At 45.2% G+C, this 13,684-nt stretch overlaps 1 protein-coding gene across 1 annotated transcript in view; it reads left to right on the top strand.

The window, feature by feature from the left end:
* Positions 1-13,684, top strand: part of LOC115391958 (A disintegrin and metalloproteinase with thrombospondin motifs 20) — a 66,845-nt gene that overhangs the window by 24,202 nt on the left and 28,959 nt on the right. Inside the window, exons 12-18 of the mRNA XM_030096399.1 lie at positions 7,045-7,190; positions 7,356-7,537; positions 8,153-8,289; positions 8,487-8,604; positions 11,516-11,611; positions 13,137-13,303; positions 13,469-13,598. Coding sequence (XP_029952259.1) covers positions 7,045-7,190; positions 7,356-7,537; positions 8,153-8,289; positions 8,487-8,604; positions 11,516-11,611; positions 13,137-13,303; positions 13,469-13,598 — 976 coding nt within the window. The remainder of the gene's footprint in view (positions 1-7,044; positions 7,191-7,355; positions 7,538-8,152; positions 8,290-8,486; positions 8,605-11,515; positions 11,612-13,136; positions 13,304-13,468; positions 13,599-13,684) is intronic.

The raw sequence follows: 13,684 nt of genomic DNA, 5'->3' as shown, positions 1-13,684 counted from the left end.
TGAGATAATAAACATGGATTTATACATTTAAGTTCACCCCCAAACTATTTTGGGTTAATTTAGCTCTAAATATCAAATGTCTGTATTATAAGGAGATCATTTTACCAACATGTGGCAGAAAATCATATTGATTCTGAATCGGTTCTCCCTCTCACAGACACGTATGAGTAACGTTTTTTTGTTGTTTTTTTTTTTGTTGGGCTTATTTCTCCATGCGTGCGTCACTGGTGGCACCACCTTTGTTTGTGGTGCTGAGGCCCCGGCTTCATCCTCATGCAGGGTGCCGTTTGAAGTAGTGCGAGTTGAAAGAGAGAGGGACCCTGCACCAACACTCACCTGCCCACACAAGCGCTCTTTTATGTGGTCTCTCGGCGTGGCGTGCGTGCTCGCCTGTGAGTATATTCCTGCTCGTCTTTATGCCCCAGAAGTCTGATAAGCCGCGTACTCAGATGAGTCTTTATGATTCCTTTGTGTCACTGTTGCATCGGATGTCTTATATTTTCCTTTACATTCTCAATGCAATGCTTCTGTCGCACATCGTCAGCTCTTTTTCTGACCCCCTTCCTTGTTTTCACTCATACAAAGACATCATGAGGTTCAAGTCGGAGGCCTTGCAGGGTTTTGGGTCAAACTCTTGGCTCTTAGGTGTCAGATCTGGAGGATTACAACTCTGGCCCCTATGGGGGGAAAAGTACCAGCAGGTATTCTCCAGATCCTCTTCTCCTCTCAAATCAGTCTTAGAGACTCCTAGAGATGTAGAAAAAAAAGTTTGTTTTTCTGAATGGCGGTCACCTCTTGTGCCTCTGCTACGACGGCGTTGTCATTATTTTTGTTTGTTTCTTTGGGTTACGAAACAAAAGTTGTGATCACATTGGGCAATTGAGGTCAGTGCCCAAATAGTGGGAGAGAGGCACGTCCCCGAAATGAGGAGAGGAGAAGAAAAAAAAAAAGTTTGTTTGTATACTGGACAGTTAAAATAGGGCAATGAGCGCTGCAGGGTTCATGGGTAGTTTTCTCTCCCTCTCTGTTCCCTTCTTCTCTAACTCTCTTCCACCTCTCCGGTCTCTTCCTCCCACCCTCGCTGCACCGTCTATTGCTTTCACAGGGCGCCGGAGTGAGTAATGCGGTCACATGACCTCTTGGCGGCGTGTCTGTCATCTGGCTCAGTGGGCCGTGCGCTAACGAGGGCATCCCATCACTTGTTGTCTATAAATACCGCCACCACCCTCCCTCCCTCCCCTCCATCCTGTCTTCTCCAGCTCTTTCCCCTCCCTCCCCACCCTTTTTCACCCTTGTGTGTGTTTTGATTGTGAATGCAAGGAAAAGGTATTGTGAAATCAACTATGCAGAAGTCCAAACATGTGGGCATGTTTGTAGATTTATAGGAAAGCCAGTGTAATCGATGCGTGAACCTCTTGTTCCTGCATCTTTTGCCCCTCTGCTGATTTCTGCGGTCCTTCTCATAACATCACTGCTTCCTTCAGTGGTGAAGGAAGTTGTGTGATCAATTTCGATTGTTGTGGAGAATTTAATGCAAAATAGCTTTCTGAATATCCAGATGTCTTCCATTTTCTTGAGCGCAATGACTCTTTGCGTAGCTTTTCTTTGAGAGAAGGTAAAATTTAAACAGTCTCCCTGATGGTGGCAATAATAGGAGCTTAATTGAATAGTTAGTGTGAATGAATGAATAAATCGGAAGTTGTTTTTTTTTTTTTATTTCCAGAACATTCCCAGAAAAGAATGACGACCCACTCTGGTTTCAGCCAATTAGAGCGAGATAGTGCGGTCTTGAAAAGTGAAGCCAGGGCAGAATGGAGTCTGTTGGCGGAGGCGGTGAGTGTTGGCTGGAGCTCCACTGGCAGCCTGACAGGCTTGTCGTACGATGCTGGGACTGACTGCGTAGTGTGTGTGTGTGAGTGTGTGTGTGTGTATTTCTTCTTTTTTTCGTACAGTTGTGTGTGTGTGTGTGTGTGTGTGTGTATGCGCGTGTGCCTGTATGGGAGCTCGGGATTGTGAGACTGGTATCAGTGTCACTCTCAGCTAATCTCTGGATATTTGCAGGATGTTGCCGCTTTGATTTGCCGTCATCGCAGACATATCTGTGGATTTGGGCTAACAAGAGGATTGTTGTTTTAGCGTTCGCATAGTTTGCTGATGGAATTACTGTGTCCGGTAGCCAGTGAGAGAAGCTTTCATTGCTTGCGCTGCAGAAGCAGAAATATGTTTCCTTAATTACAGTACAGTGTGGTGACTTTGATGCCTGGCGCTCTGTGTGAAAGATGACATATTCAGTGGTTATAGCAAAATGACACCTTTGGAACTGTGACTTCCTCTCATGTGCAATCATCTTCCACATCTGCATTCGATCATGACAAAATGCATATTAGTTTTTTTTTTTTTTTTTTTTTTTACTTGAGAGCAGGTAAAGCCTCGGGCCTCAGGGTCTCGGCTATAAAATCCTCAGACAGGCTGCAATTTGCTGGTTTGGCTCAAAACTGGTGGTCGAGGAATTACTCGACATGTGCCACCAGCTGCTCACATGTTCACATGAAGACACACACATGCCTTTGGCAAGAAGAAACACAAATCCTTTTATGTAAAATCAGTTCTGGATATATAAAAAAAAGTTATTGAAGGAAAATGTTGAAAAGTGCAAGTATGTGTTTCCGAGAGAAAGACGAGTGAGGAAGAGTAACATGAAAGTGTCTCTTCGGAGCACGTGACGAGAACAGCTGACGGGGCCGAACCGCTCATTGACACTAATGACAGCCCTCACATTTCTTGGAAAGATGCAGGGGGAGGAGAGACCCGCAGTAAGGTGGAAAAGTAGACAGGAAACAGAGTAAAAAGAAAAAAAAAAGGGGTTAGTTGGGGTCAAGGTTGCATCATGCTGTTTCTTGTGTTTCGTCCACTGTCAATCTAGTCTTTTTTTTTTTGCTCTCATGCTTTTGCTTCTTTCTTAGGACTGCGGTTATGTTCAGATCAGCTTCATTGAGTCTTTATTACTTCTCACTTTTAGTTCCGCATACTTTCAGTTCAACATACAGCTGGTGTAAAAGCAACTGATTGCATCCATTTTTCATGGGCACCTCCGGATGTATTTTTCTTTTCTCCTTCGTTTTATGCGCTAACTCTTCATTGCTGTGTGGACGGAGTTATCAGCCAGCCCTCCCAACAGGCCAAGGCCACAGTGAACTCCTAACCCAGAGCTATGAGAGAGACACCGCAACATGAAAGGTGATGCCTTTTGGAAATGACCGTGTCAAAATGAAAGAGCGCAGTGCTTTTTAAATCGGCGCTCTGCCTTCTCATTCCTCTGGTGATGTATGGCTTGGGCTCAGAAATGAGGTGCTCTCTGCAACAGTTTCCTGGCAATTACAGGGCGCTCGCTTCCAAACCAGCCAGCTGAGGAGCTCAGAGCAGATGCTGTTGCCCTTCCTACTAACAGTGTCAGCGTGACTCGTCTACGTAGCTGCAGGTCTCTTGATTAAATATGTGATTTTCGAGTGGTGACACTCTGTTGTGGATGCAGTATTTATGCATCCCTGTCCAGTAATGCGCATGTTTGAGATGTACTGTACATATATATGTATGTGTGCACGTCTTCTAATGAGTCGGTGAGACGGCATGCGTCTTTGAAATCCCTAATTTGAAACACATGCTAGTCACAGCTGGACAGGTTTCTCACAAGACCTTCAAATGTCTCACCACGTTCCCATCCCAGAGAAAAATTTAACAGTCTTTCTAGGAAAAGGGTTTTTCTGTCAGTGTCCTAAATGCTCGCTGAAGCTTTGGCATGTCTGCCTTTCACCTCAGTGTTTTTCCAAGTGTGTTTGCGTGCTTCGGACAGAGGCTAATTGGAATCGAGCGTGGCCCCCCCAAAATGCTTTTGGGCCGTGAGCAGTAGGCCTACTCACACTCAACATACAAGCAAACATGTGCACGCACAGACGCACACCCCAGCTCAGTGCATGCTCACGTGCGTGGCACACATTAATGTCCGACGCTCTAACCTTAACTATAACTTCTGCTTCTACAAGCTTCACCCTGGCAACAAACTCATGTGCATAATGTTATTTAATCAGAGCTCAGTGCTGCAGATGTTGGCAGCAGTTGGCATACTGACTGCAGGAATGTCCACCAGGGCTGTTGCCCATCAATTGAATGTTCATTTCTCTGCCATGAGCCGTCTCCAAAGGCGTTTCAGAGAATTTGGCAGTACCTCTAGGCGTAACCACGCCAGCCCAGGACCTCCACATCCATCATCGTCACCTCCAAGATGGCCTGAGATCAGCCACCCGGACAGCTGCTGCAACAATCGGTTTGCATGACCAAAGGATTTCTGCACAAACTCTCTGAGAACGTCCCAGGGAAGCTCCTCTGCATGTTCGTCATCCTCATCAGGGTCTCGACATGACCGCAGTTCATCATCGGAACTAACTTGACAGTGAAAATGCTCACGTGGCATCTGGCGCTTTGGAGAGGTGTTCTCTTCACGGCTGAATCCCAGGTTTCACTGTCTGGGGCAGAAGGCAGACAGCGTGTGGGAGAGCAGTTTGCTGATTTTAACGTGAATCGAGTCGCCTGTGGTGGCGGAGGGGGGTCGTGGTCCACTGATCAGTTCCTGCTGATATCCAGCAACTTGACAGGATTAGTGGATCAACATTTAACAACCTGATGAACACTACAGGAAGGAGATGTGTTGCCCTGTTTGAGACGAATGGCGGTGACACCAGATACTGACTGGATTTCTGACCCACTAATACAGTGAAATTTCACATTTATGAGTGTCCTTTTATTGTGGCCAGCCTGAATCACACCTGTTAAATAGTCCTGCTGTCTAATCAGTATCTTCATCTTCCACACCTGTGAGTTTATGGATTATCCCTGCAGAGAAGAAACCGATTTAGACACTTTTGTGGACGATATCTGAGGGAAATATACCTTTTGTGTAGATTAAAAAAGTCTTAGATCTTTGGGTTCATGAATACTGGGAACAAAAAGACAAGTATTGCATTGTTTTTTTCAGTCTACATGCAATGCACACATTAATGCATTAATTCCCCACAACGTGAGCGCGTCGACAGATTTGAGTCACTCACAATATTTAAGCAAAGCATACCTATTCCCAAACACGCAGACACACATGCGCACACCGTCTCACACAGATGTTTTTTTCCCTTGCACTCACCGCCCACCACCCCCCAGCCTCCCTTTTTCTTCACCCACATCACCTTTTCAAGGCAAACAAAACGGTAGTAAACACAGGGTGCCAGCGGGGAGAGTGGAATGCCTCAGAGGCTTACACAGCCTTTGGTCCTCCGTGACAGACAGTCCGCCCTGTGTTTGACAGCTCCTTGGGCCCGGCTGCCCGGCTGCACTGTGGTGGTCTCCGCACGGCCCTCGCAGTTTCCCATAAGGGGATGGGGGGGATGGGCGGCTGTGAGAGGAAGTATAGAAGGGATGCTCAGGTCCGGCTTGACAGTCTTTAAGTTGAGGTGGGGGAAGGGGAACGGAGAGCTGTAAGGGGAGGGAAACTATTTGCTGTGACAATGAGAAGCTTTAGGACTTCTTAAATGTGTTTTCTTCTTTCTCTCTCTTTTTTTTTTTTTTTTTTTTTTTTTTTTGTCTGGGGAGGCGACTAACCCACGAAGGCCCCGCACCTGTTTGCCTTTTCACGGTGTGGAAACCATTTTGACTCATGTGGACGTTCTACCACATTCTTCCACTGCCTTTTCTTTTAATTCTCCTTCCAATCCTTTATTTGGACTCTTAACAAAATTATCAGTCCCGTCAGTTTGCGTTTTCAGCGCGTTCAGATAGAAGGGCCGTGCCAAGCGGCGACTCCAGCCAGGTCTGGATTATGGAAATGTTTGGCTTGTTTAGTTTGTACCCTGCGGCTGCTAACACCTGCTTGTCATTGTGCACAGACTTTACTCCCCATCACGAGAGCCACAAGCATGTAAAGCACTCATGCAAACTGGGTCAGGACGTAATCGCGCTGCCAAGTTGTGTATGTTTACGCGGGGTTGTTTGTGCGACTTTGCACTTGTGCAGGTGTTCATTCACAGCGAGTTGTGTGATATCTCAGGCCAGATAAACCCCGGTCCGGAAGATGGCTTTTATAGGTATCCTCAGGTTGATTAATGGTTTATCCACTTAAGTGGATCAAAGCTCTAAACAGTCTTCAGAACAGGGTTGTCTTTCATCTGAATTTAGGTTCGAGTGGAAGAGAGCTTGCACATCAACTTTACAAATCAAATGTATAAAAATACGTAAGCAGACTTTCGTAACCCTCTGAAAACATCCGTATTTACCTGAATGAAAACATAACTGGACTGGAGGAGGGAGTTCCTGATCCAGAGCCAGTAATGAACTTTGTTCCTCTTGTTATCGCGGCTCTAGAGTTTCCTTATCGTGGTGCCACTGCTCCTTGTGCCGGTGTGCCCGGACGGCGGGCTGCGCACCCAGACAGACGCCGTCTTGTCCTGCATTCTTTCACTGAACAGGACCCTCCAATATCTTAGTCACTGAGGGGGGGATTCAGTTACACACAGAAGGAAATGTGCCTTGCCATGATTTGCTTATGAAAGCATTGTTATTACTTTTTGGCAAAAGTTGCTTGGTGGGATGACACTGTTGCATTGGAACAGCTGTATTATTTAAATGTACATTTGTAATCAAATCTAAAAGTGATTAAAGGAAAATAAATCTAGATTTTCTTTGATCTGTAACAAAGTAAATGTTTGGTTTGTTTCTTATGAGGTGACATGCTTTGCTTCTGAATACTTAACAGTAACAGTAACTGAAAATGTTTGCTGTCTGTGAAGAGCCTGTCACATATGAATAACATGCCGCTATTTATCCAATGGCCTCTTTTCAAATCACTCAGTACTACAGCCACTTTATAATTACTATTATCAACAATTAATTCCACAAGCATGTCGTTAGGCTGTGGATGGAAGGTCGAGCACCAGAAGAAAATCTGCACTTCTTGTTGTTAAGCCGATGTCTGTGTGTGTGTTTGTGTGTATTTCCATGCAGTACTGCAGACATGGAATGTGTGTAAACAAGGAGTTAGACCTTCAGCCGGTCCATGGGGAGTGGGGTCCCTGGGGTCCTTACAGCGTTTGCTCCAGATCCTGTGGTGGAGGAACGAGAAGCACCACCAGAGACTGCAACAAGCCTGAGTAAGAAAACCAGAAACCATCTGTGCGTGTTTTCAGTTTGGAAGCTGAAAAAAAATCATCAATCACAACTGAAGAAAGTTGTAAATGTGAAGAAGTTCATGTCCACTTAGTAATGCTATCGATCCTGAGGTTCTCTGTGTGATGTGTGATCTCCTCCCACTCCAGGCCCAGAAATGGCGGTAAGTTCTGCGTGGGCCGCAGGATGAAGTTCCGCTCCTGCAACACTGAGCCGTGCCCGCGAGGGCGGAAAGACTTTCGGGAAGAGCAATGCTCCCACTTTGACGGCAAGCACTTCAACATCAACGGTCTACCTCCCACCGTCCGCTGGGTCCCCAAATACAGTGGCAGTGAGTTTGCTCAAGCATGTAACGTCAATGTGCTGCAGCATCAAAGATGTTACATTTACATACACAACGTAGCTTGAGGCCTGTGAGGAGTTTGGTGCATTTAACTTGAATGTCTGTGTTTGATTTCAGTTTTTGTCTGCATCTATAATTACTTGTGTAATTTTGTCACGCAGTCTTGCAGTGAAGCCACATTGCATGTAGTACTTTTCTTACTATACCTATGAATAGAGTCACCTTTCATTTTAATCAGAGGCATCCTAATGCCTCATGCAGGCTTCCATATGAACCTCCTGGCAGATTTCCCTCTTATGGCCGTATATCAGTCGCTGCCCATGACCGTGCCATCTGGCAGCAGCACTGCCAGTGATTCATTCTCTTAATTGATCTTATACATTAAGAGAGCCACGCCTTGGAGCTGGTGCCCTGTCAGCGAAAATTCGTTTCTCCACACAACGACTTGAAGAACTTGCAGTTTTGTAAGAGTCAGCTGAATCGATATGCTTTTAAATTTTCTTCTTGGCGTTGTTCAGGATATCCCTCTTTTTTTTAATCCCAATAAGTTAATTAGCTATAAGCCAATTTGTTTTAAGCTGTTTGCGTTCTTTGTCCTTCCAGTACTCATGAAGGATCGGTGTAAGCTCTTCTGCCGGGTGGCTGGCACCATGGCGTACTACCAGCTGAAAGACCGCGTCATCGACGGCACGCCGTGTGGACCAGACACCTACGACATCTGCGTTCAAGGCCTCTGCAGGGTATCTGGTTGATATATTCTTATGGAGAACAAAGAAAGAGAATGTCAATTTTAATTCAACTTGTGGAAAAACAGAAAACATCTTCACTGGAAATATAGCAAAACATTTGTTGTTTCGAAATACAAAATAAGATTTAATTGCACTACAAATCCCTTTTTTTTTTTTTTTTTTTTTACTTCTTTTCATGTGTTCCTCAGCAAGCGGGCTGTGACCATGTACTCAACTCGAAGGCCAGAAATGACAAGTGTGGAGTGTGTGGTGGGGACAACTCTTCGTGTAAAACTCTGGCCGGGACCTTCAATGATGCTCAATATGGTGAGTGAATATCCTTACATGTCCCACCCATGGTACACCACTAGCTAGAGTCCTGATGTGATAAACAGTAAACAAAGAAGCTCCCGTGGCTCCAGCGGTGACGCACTGTAGGCTCGAATGAGGAGCTGATCTCATGTCTGTTTACGTTTAAACATATTAAGCTTGATTTGCAGAAAACATTCTTTGCCTCAGAAAACCAATCTGTTTCTAAAGCTTGTAGAAACCAACAAACAAAGCGATCGCACTCCGTTCAGGGCTTTTGATGGTGAACGCAAAACCTGACATCATCCCTTTGAACCGTCCTGCCTAATGCGGCGCTTCAACGCCGGCCAACTGCTGATTGCGTCCAATTCCTTTTCCTGAATCTGGGCAGCAAAACAGCAGAAGCATTAGCATAAAAAGATGTGGGCGTGGCTCTGCCGTGTTTACTCTGCATTCATTCGGAGACGCACTTCAGCATCTCAATCCATCTGCTTTCTCTCTGCTGCTTCGGCTGTAAAGGGGCAAAGGGTTTGAGGGCTGTATTGACCTAAAGCAGGCATTGATCTCAGCCTTGGAAATCTGGATTAACCCTAAGAAAGGGGAAAGGAGTGGGAGTGAAGCCCAGGCAGGATGTTCTTCAGCTCCTGTCTTTCAGTCTTTCATCCTCTTGTTCTTGTTTTATGTCTCTTCATTTCTTCTTCTCTGGCTTTCTCATTATTGATCTTTGAGACTTTAAGACCTTGTCTTCTTTCAGCTTGTTTCCTTTGCTTTATTCAGCAGAGTAGATAGAATGAGTTACTGTGTTTTGTCAAAGGGCATTATTAACACTTCCTCCATCCATCCATCCACCTGTTCATTTTTGAGACAGGCTCCATGATATTCATTTCTTTTTAGTATTTTTTTTTTTCACATGCTTGGTGATTTCACGCTGTCACATCTATCTAATATCTGGTGCAGAAACAACACATAAGTTTGGCCAAATATGTTCACTGCTCAGTGCATGGAAACGTCATTTATTGCACTTCAGCCCAACTTAACATAATCATCTTCATTCATTAACCTCACAGTAATTGCCCTGATATGTTTAGATTTTCCTTGGGTTTTTTTTCGTCACTCCCACACACAGCGTCCTGCTGTCAGAAATACCAGAAAGTGTCCTGATCCAATGTTGGGAAAAGTTCCCAAAGCCAACAAGAGCAGCAGCTGACCTGTTTTCAGCATGAAGAACATAATAGTAGTAACGGTAATAATACGTTGTCGTCTTTCTTGCTAGCGGCTCAAAAACTCATGTTTGTGGTAAACGTAAGAGTTCCTCAAGTACAGCGTGTGTTTTTTGTCTGGAGGAGGTGTGTTTACTGTTTTTTTTTTTTTTTTTTGTGGGTCATGCTGTGGAAGCAGAGGATTTAGTGTGCAGTCAGGTACTAAGCTGGAGGGTCTGGGATGCCTGCAGCGCTTTGGGGACACCGTGTAACCTCAGAGGGAAGCTGCTGGTAGTTTATACAGCGGATACACGGTGCAGTAGCTTTCTTCTCGCTGTGGCCTCGGTTTGTCACCACAATGTGGACACGGACTGTGATGCTGTCTCTGCCGTACTTCCTCTGTGATGTCTGAAACCTGACAGCACAACATGTCTTCCTGCACTTTTTCAAACCAAACTTTGAGACCTCATGTTTTTATTGTGTGTCTTTAATCTTAAGATGTGGTTTTTAAGGCTGAGGTCACATGCGGGTTAGGGGCAGGGTTAGAGTTCAACACCTAGCCGTGATGGTTTTGGTTTGGGCAGGAAGCCGGAGAATGCGGTGTGTAAATGCTGTCTGTGTGTGCGCTGTAATGCACTTGTGGGGACATAACTGTGTTTTCACACTGACCTGTCGGGACACACATCACCGCTGGGAGAAAAATCTTCCTTCATAAGTAAAATGATTTCACTTTTAGATAAATACATGTTTTACTATTACAATGTGTAAATCAGATGAGGGCTAAGCAAACAATAGTTATAATGAGTTTGAAGGAAAAAGGTGGAGGATTTAGTGTAAAATGAGGCAGAGTTCATTAAAACACAGTGTGTAGCTGTTATGTCTGTGTGTGAAATCGTCTACACGCTGATGAAAAGATGTGTAAAACAAGTGCTGCCCCCGAGTGGCTCAAGGTGTCAGCCTAATTACCAGATCTAATTGCTTTTATTAATCCATCCAGCTGTATTGGGAAAATGAATGCAGGTTGTTTCTTACATTAACTCTACCAACCTGTTTTAGTCAATATTACAAATGTAGCAATGGCATTCATTACGAATTGTTGTTTTCCTTTTTCAAATAAGGAAACTCTTTAGTGTAATAACTTAATTCATGGAGAGTTTACAGTTTTTAACCTTCCGTATGTTTCAGTAGTGATGTGTTTAGATTCGGCTGCCAAAGTTGTTCAAATCGGTTATCTTTTCCTCTCTCATAGGCCCCATCTTCTTTAGCTCTTGATTGTCTTTATTCTCTTCTTCCTGTCCTTTGTTAAACCTGCATTTTCGCTGTCACCTCTTGGCTTTCATGGCCTCTCTCCCTCACGCTCGCTCCTTTTCTGTGTTAGTTTATCATAGGACAACAGGCCCGGCGTAGTAATTACAGGCCAAAGGTAGGTCCAGGGAATAATTACATATCATTTCACGGTCAGGCCTCTGAGACTAAAACAAGGCCTCTTGCTGGTTATTTGAGACCTCTCAAGCTCTTTTTTTTTTTTTTTTTTGTATTTTTCCAAGTGTGACATTTAAATCCCTGGTGGTTGGAACCGGACTTCACCGACGGGGGTTTTGATGCAGCATAGTGAAGCTATTAGGAAAACCAAGACGACGGTCGCTTCCCGCCTGTTAGAGCCGCTACCGAATTGATTAAACTTTCCAGCCCGCTCTGTCTCACTCTATTTCTGTATTTTGCGTCTTCAGGTTACAACACGGTGGTGCGGATCCCAGCTGGAGCCACCAACATCGACATCAAACAGGTCAGCTACTCTGGAAAGCCAGAAGACGACAACTACCTCGGTGAGTGTGTGTCAGCTCAGGGGATGTGGTTTCAAGCAACGCTGTTTTGAATTTCAAGATTTATTGGAGGAATCCATCTGAAATGGAAGCAGTCCAAGCTAATAAGACGGATATGTCACATCTGCTTAGTTCACGTTTCGTAGGTCAACGCCTTTACTCCTGACGTGACCGTAAAGCACCTGTAGAGGTGTAAAAGACGACATGGCGACACGAGTCAAACTGCTGTCAAGCTGTTTTCAGAAATGGGAGGAAGCTGTCATTTGTTCTGCGTGGATGTGGAGGAAACACGAGGGGCGTTGGTCCATCTGGGTCGGTTGGGAAAGCAAATGGAGTGTCAGCCGCCGAGAAAGATAAATGAGGCAGCAATAAGTGCTAATTAGAGGCATGTGGAGCCCAGGCTGCATGAAAGTAGATATCGGGGTGTAGGGTTAGGGGGACCTACCGGGCTCAGCATGTATGTGTGTGTGTGTGTGTGTGTGGAGTTCTGTATGTGGTGGAGCTTTGCCCGTGCTGTAAGGGTGGGCGCCCGTTTTTCCAGTCGGTTCAGGTCAGGTTCAAAATGCTTTCAGTGGGATTTTTTTTAGAAAACACATGTGGCACAGTCTCGTGGCCTCACTACTGTGAAAAGGTCGACCCCCCGCTGTTCTGAAGGGCTCTTCAAGCAAACACACTCCCATATTCAATGTGGTTGATATTCGCAACACCTTAAGATACGTCACTCCAAATGATGAAGTGTGTGACAGAGTGAAGAGATTTTAATACGAGGGGTAAACTTTGCTGGTATTTTCTCTTCCTATTACTTGTCTTTACTGGGCCAAGGAAATAAAAAGTACAATTCTATTGTGCTGCAACGCAACATGAGCCTGTCTCCACTCTTCTTGTATTAAAGGTGTAAGTTTGCGAAGCGGCCTTTCTTCAGGTCTGCGCTTTACATATAACAGGACTTCACGATGCTCATTAACTTGTCAGCGTCTTTCCCTCTGAAACCGTCACTGATGAGAAAAAGCTGCAGATCCCTGTCAGCTGGCATCCAACAATGAGCGGCGCTGACTGTAAACAGAGTCGTGTCTAAAGACCTAATCATATACATTTCTTGGCATGCAGCTGAGGGATTGTATCTTAACAGTATGTTTTCTTGGAACTATTATGTTCTAGGTAGAGAGGGAGGTGGTGAGGGTTCATTCTGGGTTTATGTGTGTGTATTTGTTTGTCTTTGCAGCCAGCGGGGTGCCTTTGTTTGCGGTGCAGTGTCAGTCATTGAGGAAAGTCACGCAGTCTAACTCCAAATGACTGCAATTTAGAGCCTTCAGCGTTTCGCCATAGTTCCCCTGCAACAATGGTTTTGCAGAACAATAGAGGGGCGACTTTAGACTGTTTATTTAACATATAGCCAGAAATGCCAAATGCCGTCTCATACCCGAAACCTAATTTAGAACAACCAAGCATTCCTTCTCTTGAGCTGATTTTTTTTTTTATGCCCGGGGTGGGATTTGTTGTTCTGATCTGTGTGTGTTTCTTTTCCCAGCTTTATCTGACAGCCAGTCCAACTTCCTCCTCAACGGGAACTTTGTGGTGGCCATGTTCAAAAGGGAAATCACTTTCAAGGGAACCGTCATCGAGTACAGTGGCTCCGACACGAAAGTGGAACGGATCAACTGCACTGACCGCATCGAGGAGGAGCTCATTTTACAGGTATCAAGAAAAAGCCTCGGTTACGATTAATTCCTGAAACGTTTACATTCCTTCTGCTAGAAGTGCTGAGTGTAATCCCTCCGTCCAATGAGGTAATGTGTCTGTGGACTAAACAGCGGCCAGGTAAATCCTTTGACCTCTCCTTTGACCCCATTGTTTGCTCAGGTCCTGTGCGTGGGAAACCTCTACAACCCAGACGTACGTTACTCCTTCAACATCCCCATCGAGGAGCACCGGGAGCAGTTTGTGTGGGATCCCTCGGGCTCCTGGCTCGAGTGCAGCCGCATCTGTCAGGGTAAGACATCCACGTTCCCCCAACATTTCTATCTCGGAATCTCAGTTTTGTTTCATGCACTTTCCAGCCAGTTCCCACACCAAAAA

This window comes from Salarias fasciatus, chromosome 7 (assembly GCF_902148845.1).
Source record: "Salarias fasciatus chromosome 7, fSalaFa1.1, whole genome shotgun sequence".
Classification (NCBI taxonomy): domain Eukaryota; kingdom Metazoa; phylum Chordata; class Actinopteri; order Blenniiformes; family Blenniidae; genus Salarias; species Salarias fasciatus.
This window is presented reverse-complemented; position numbering and strand designations above follow the sequence as displayed.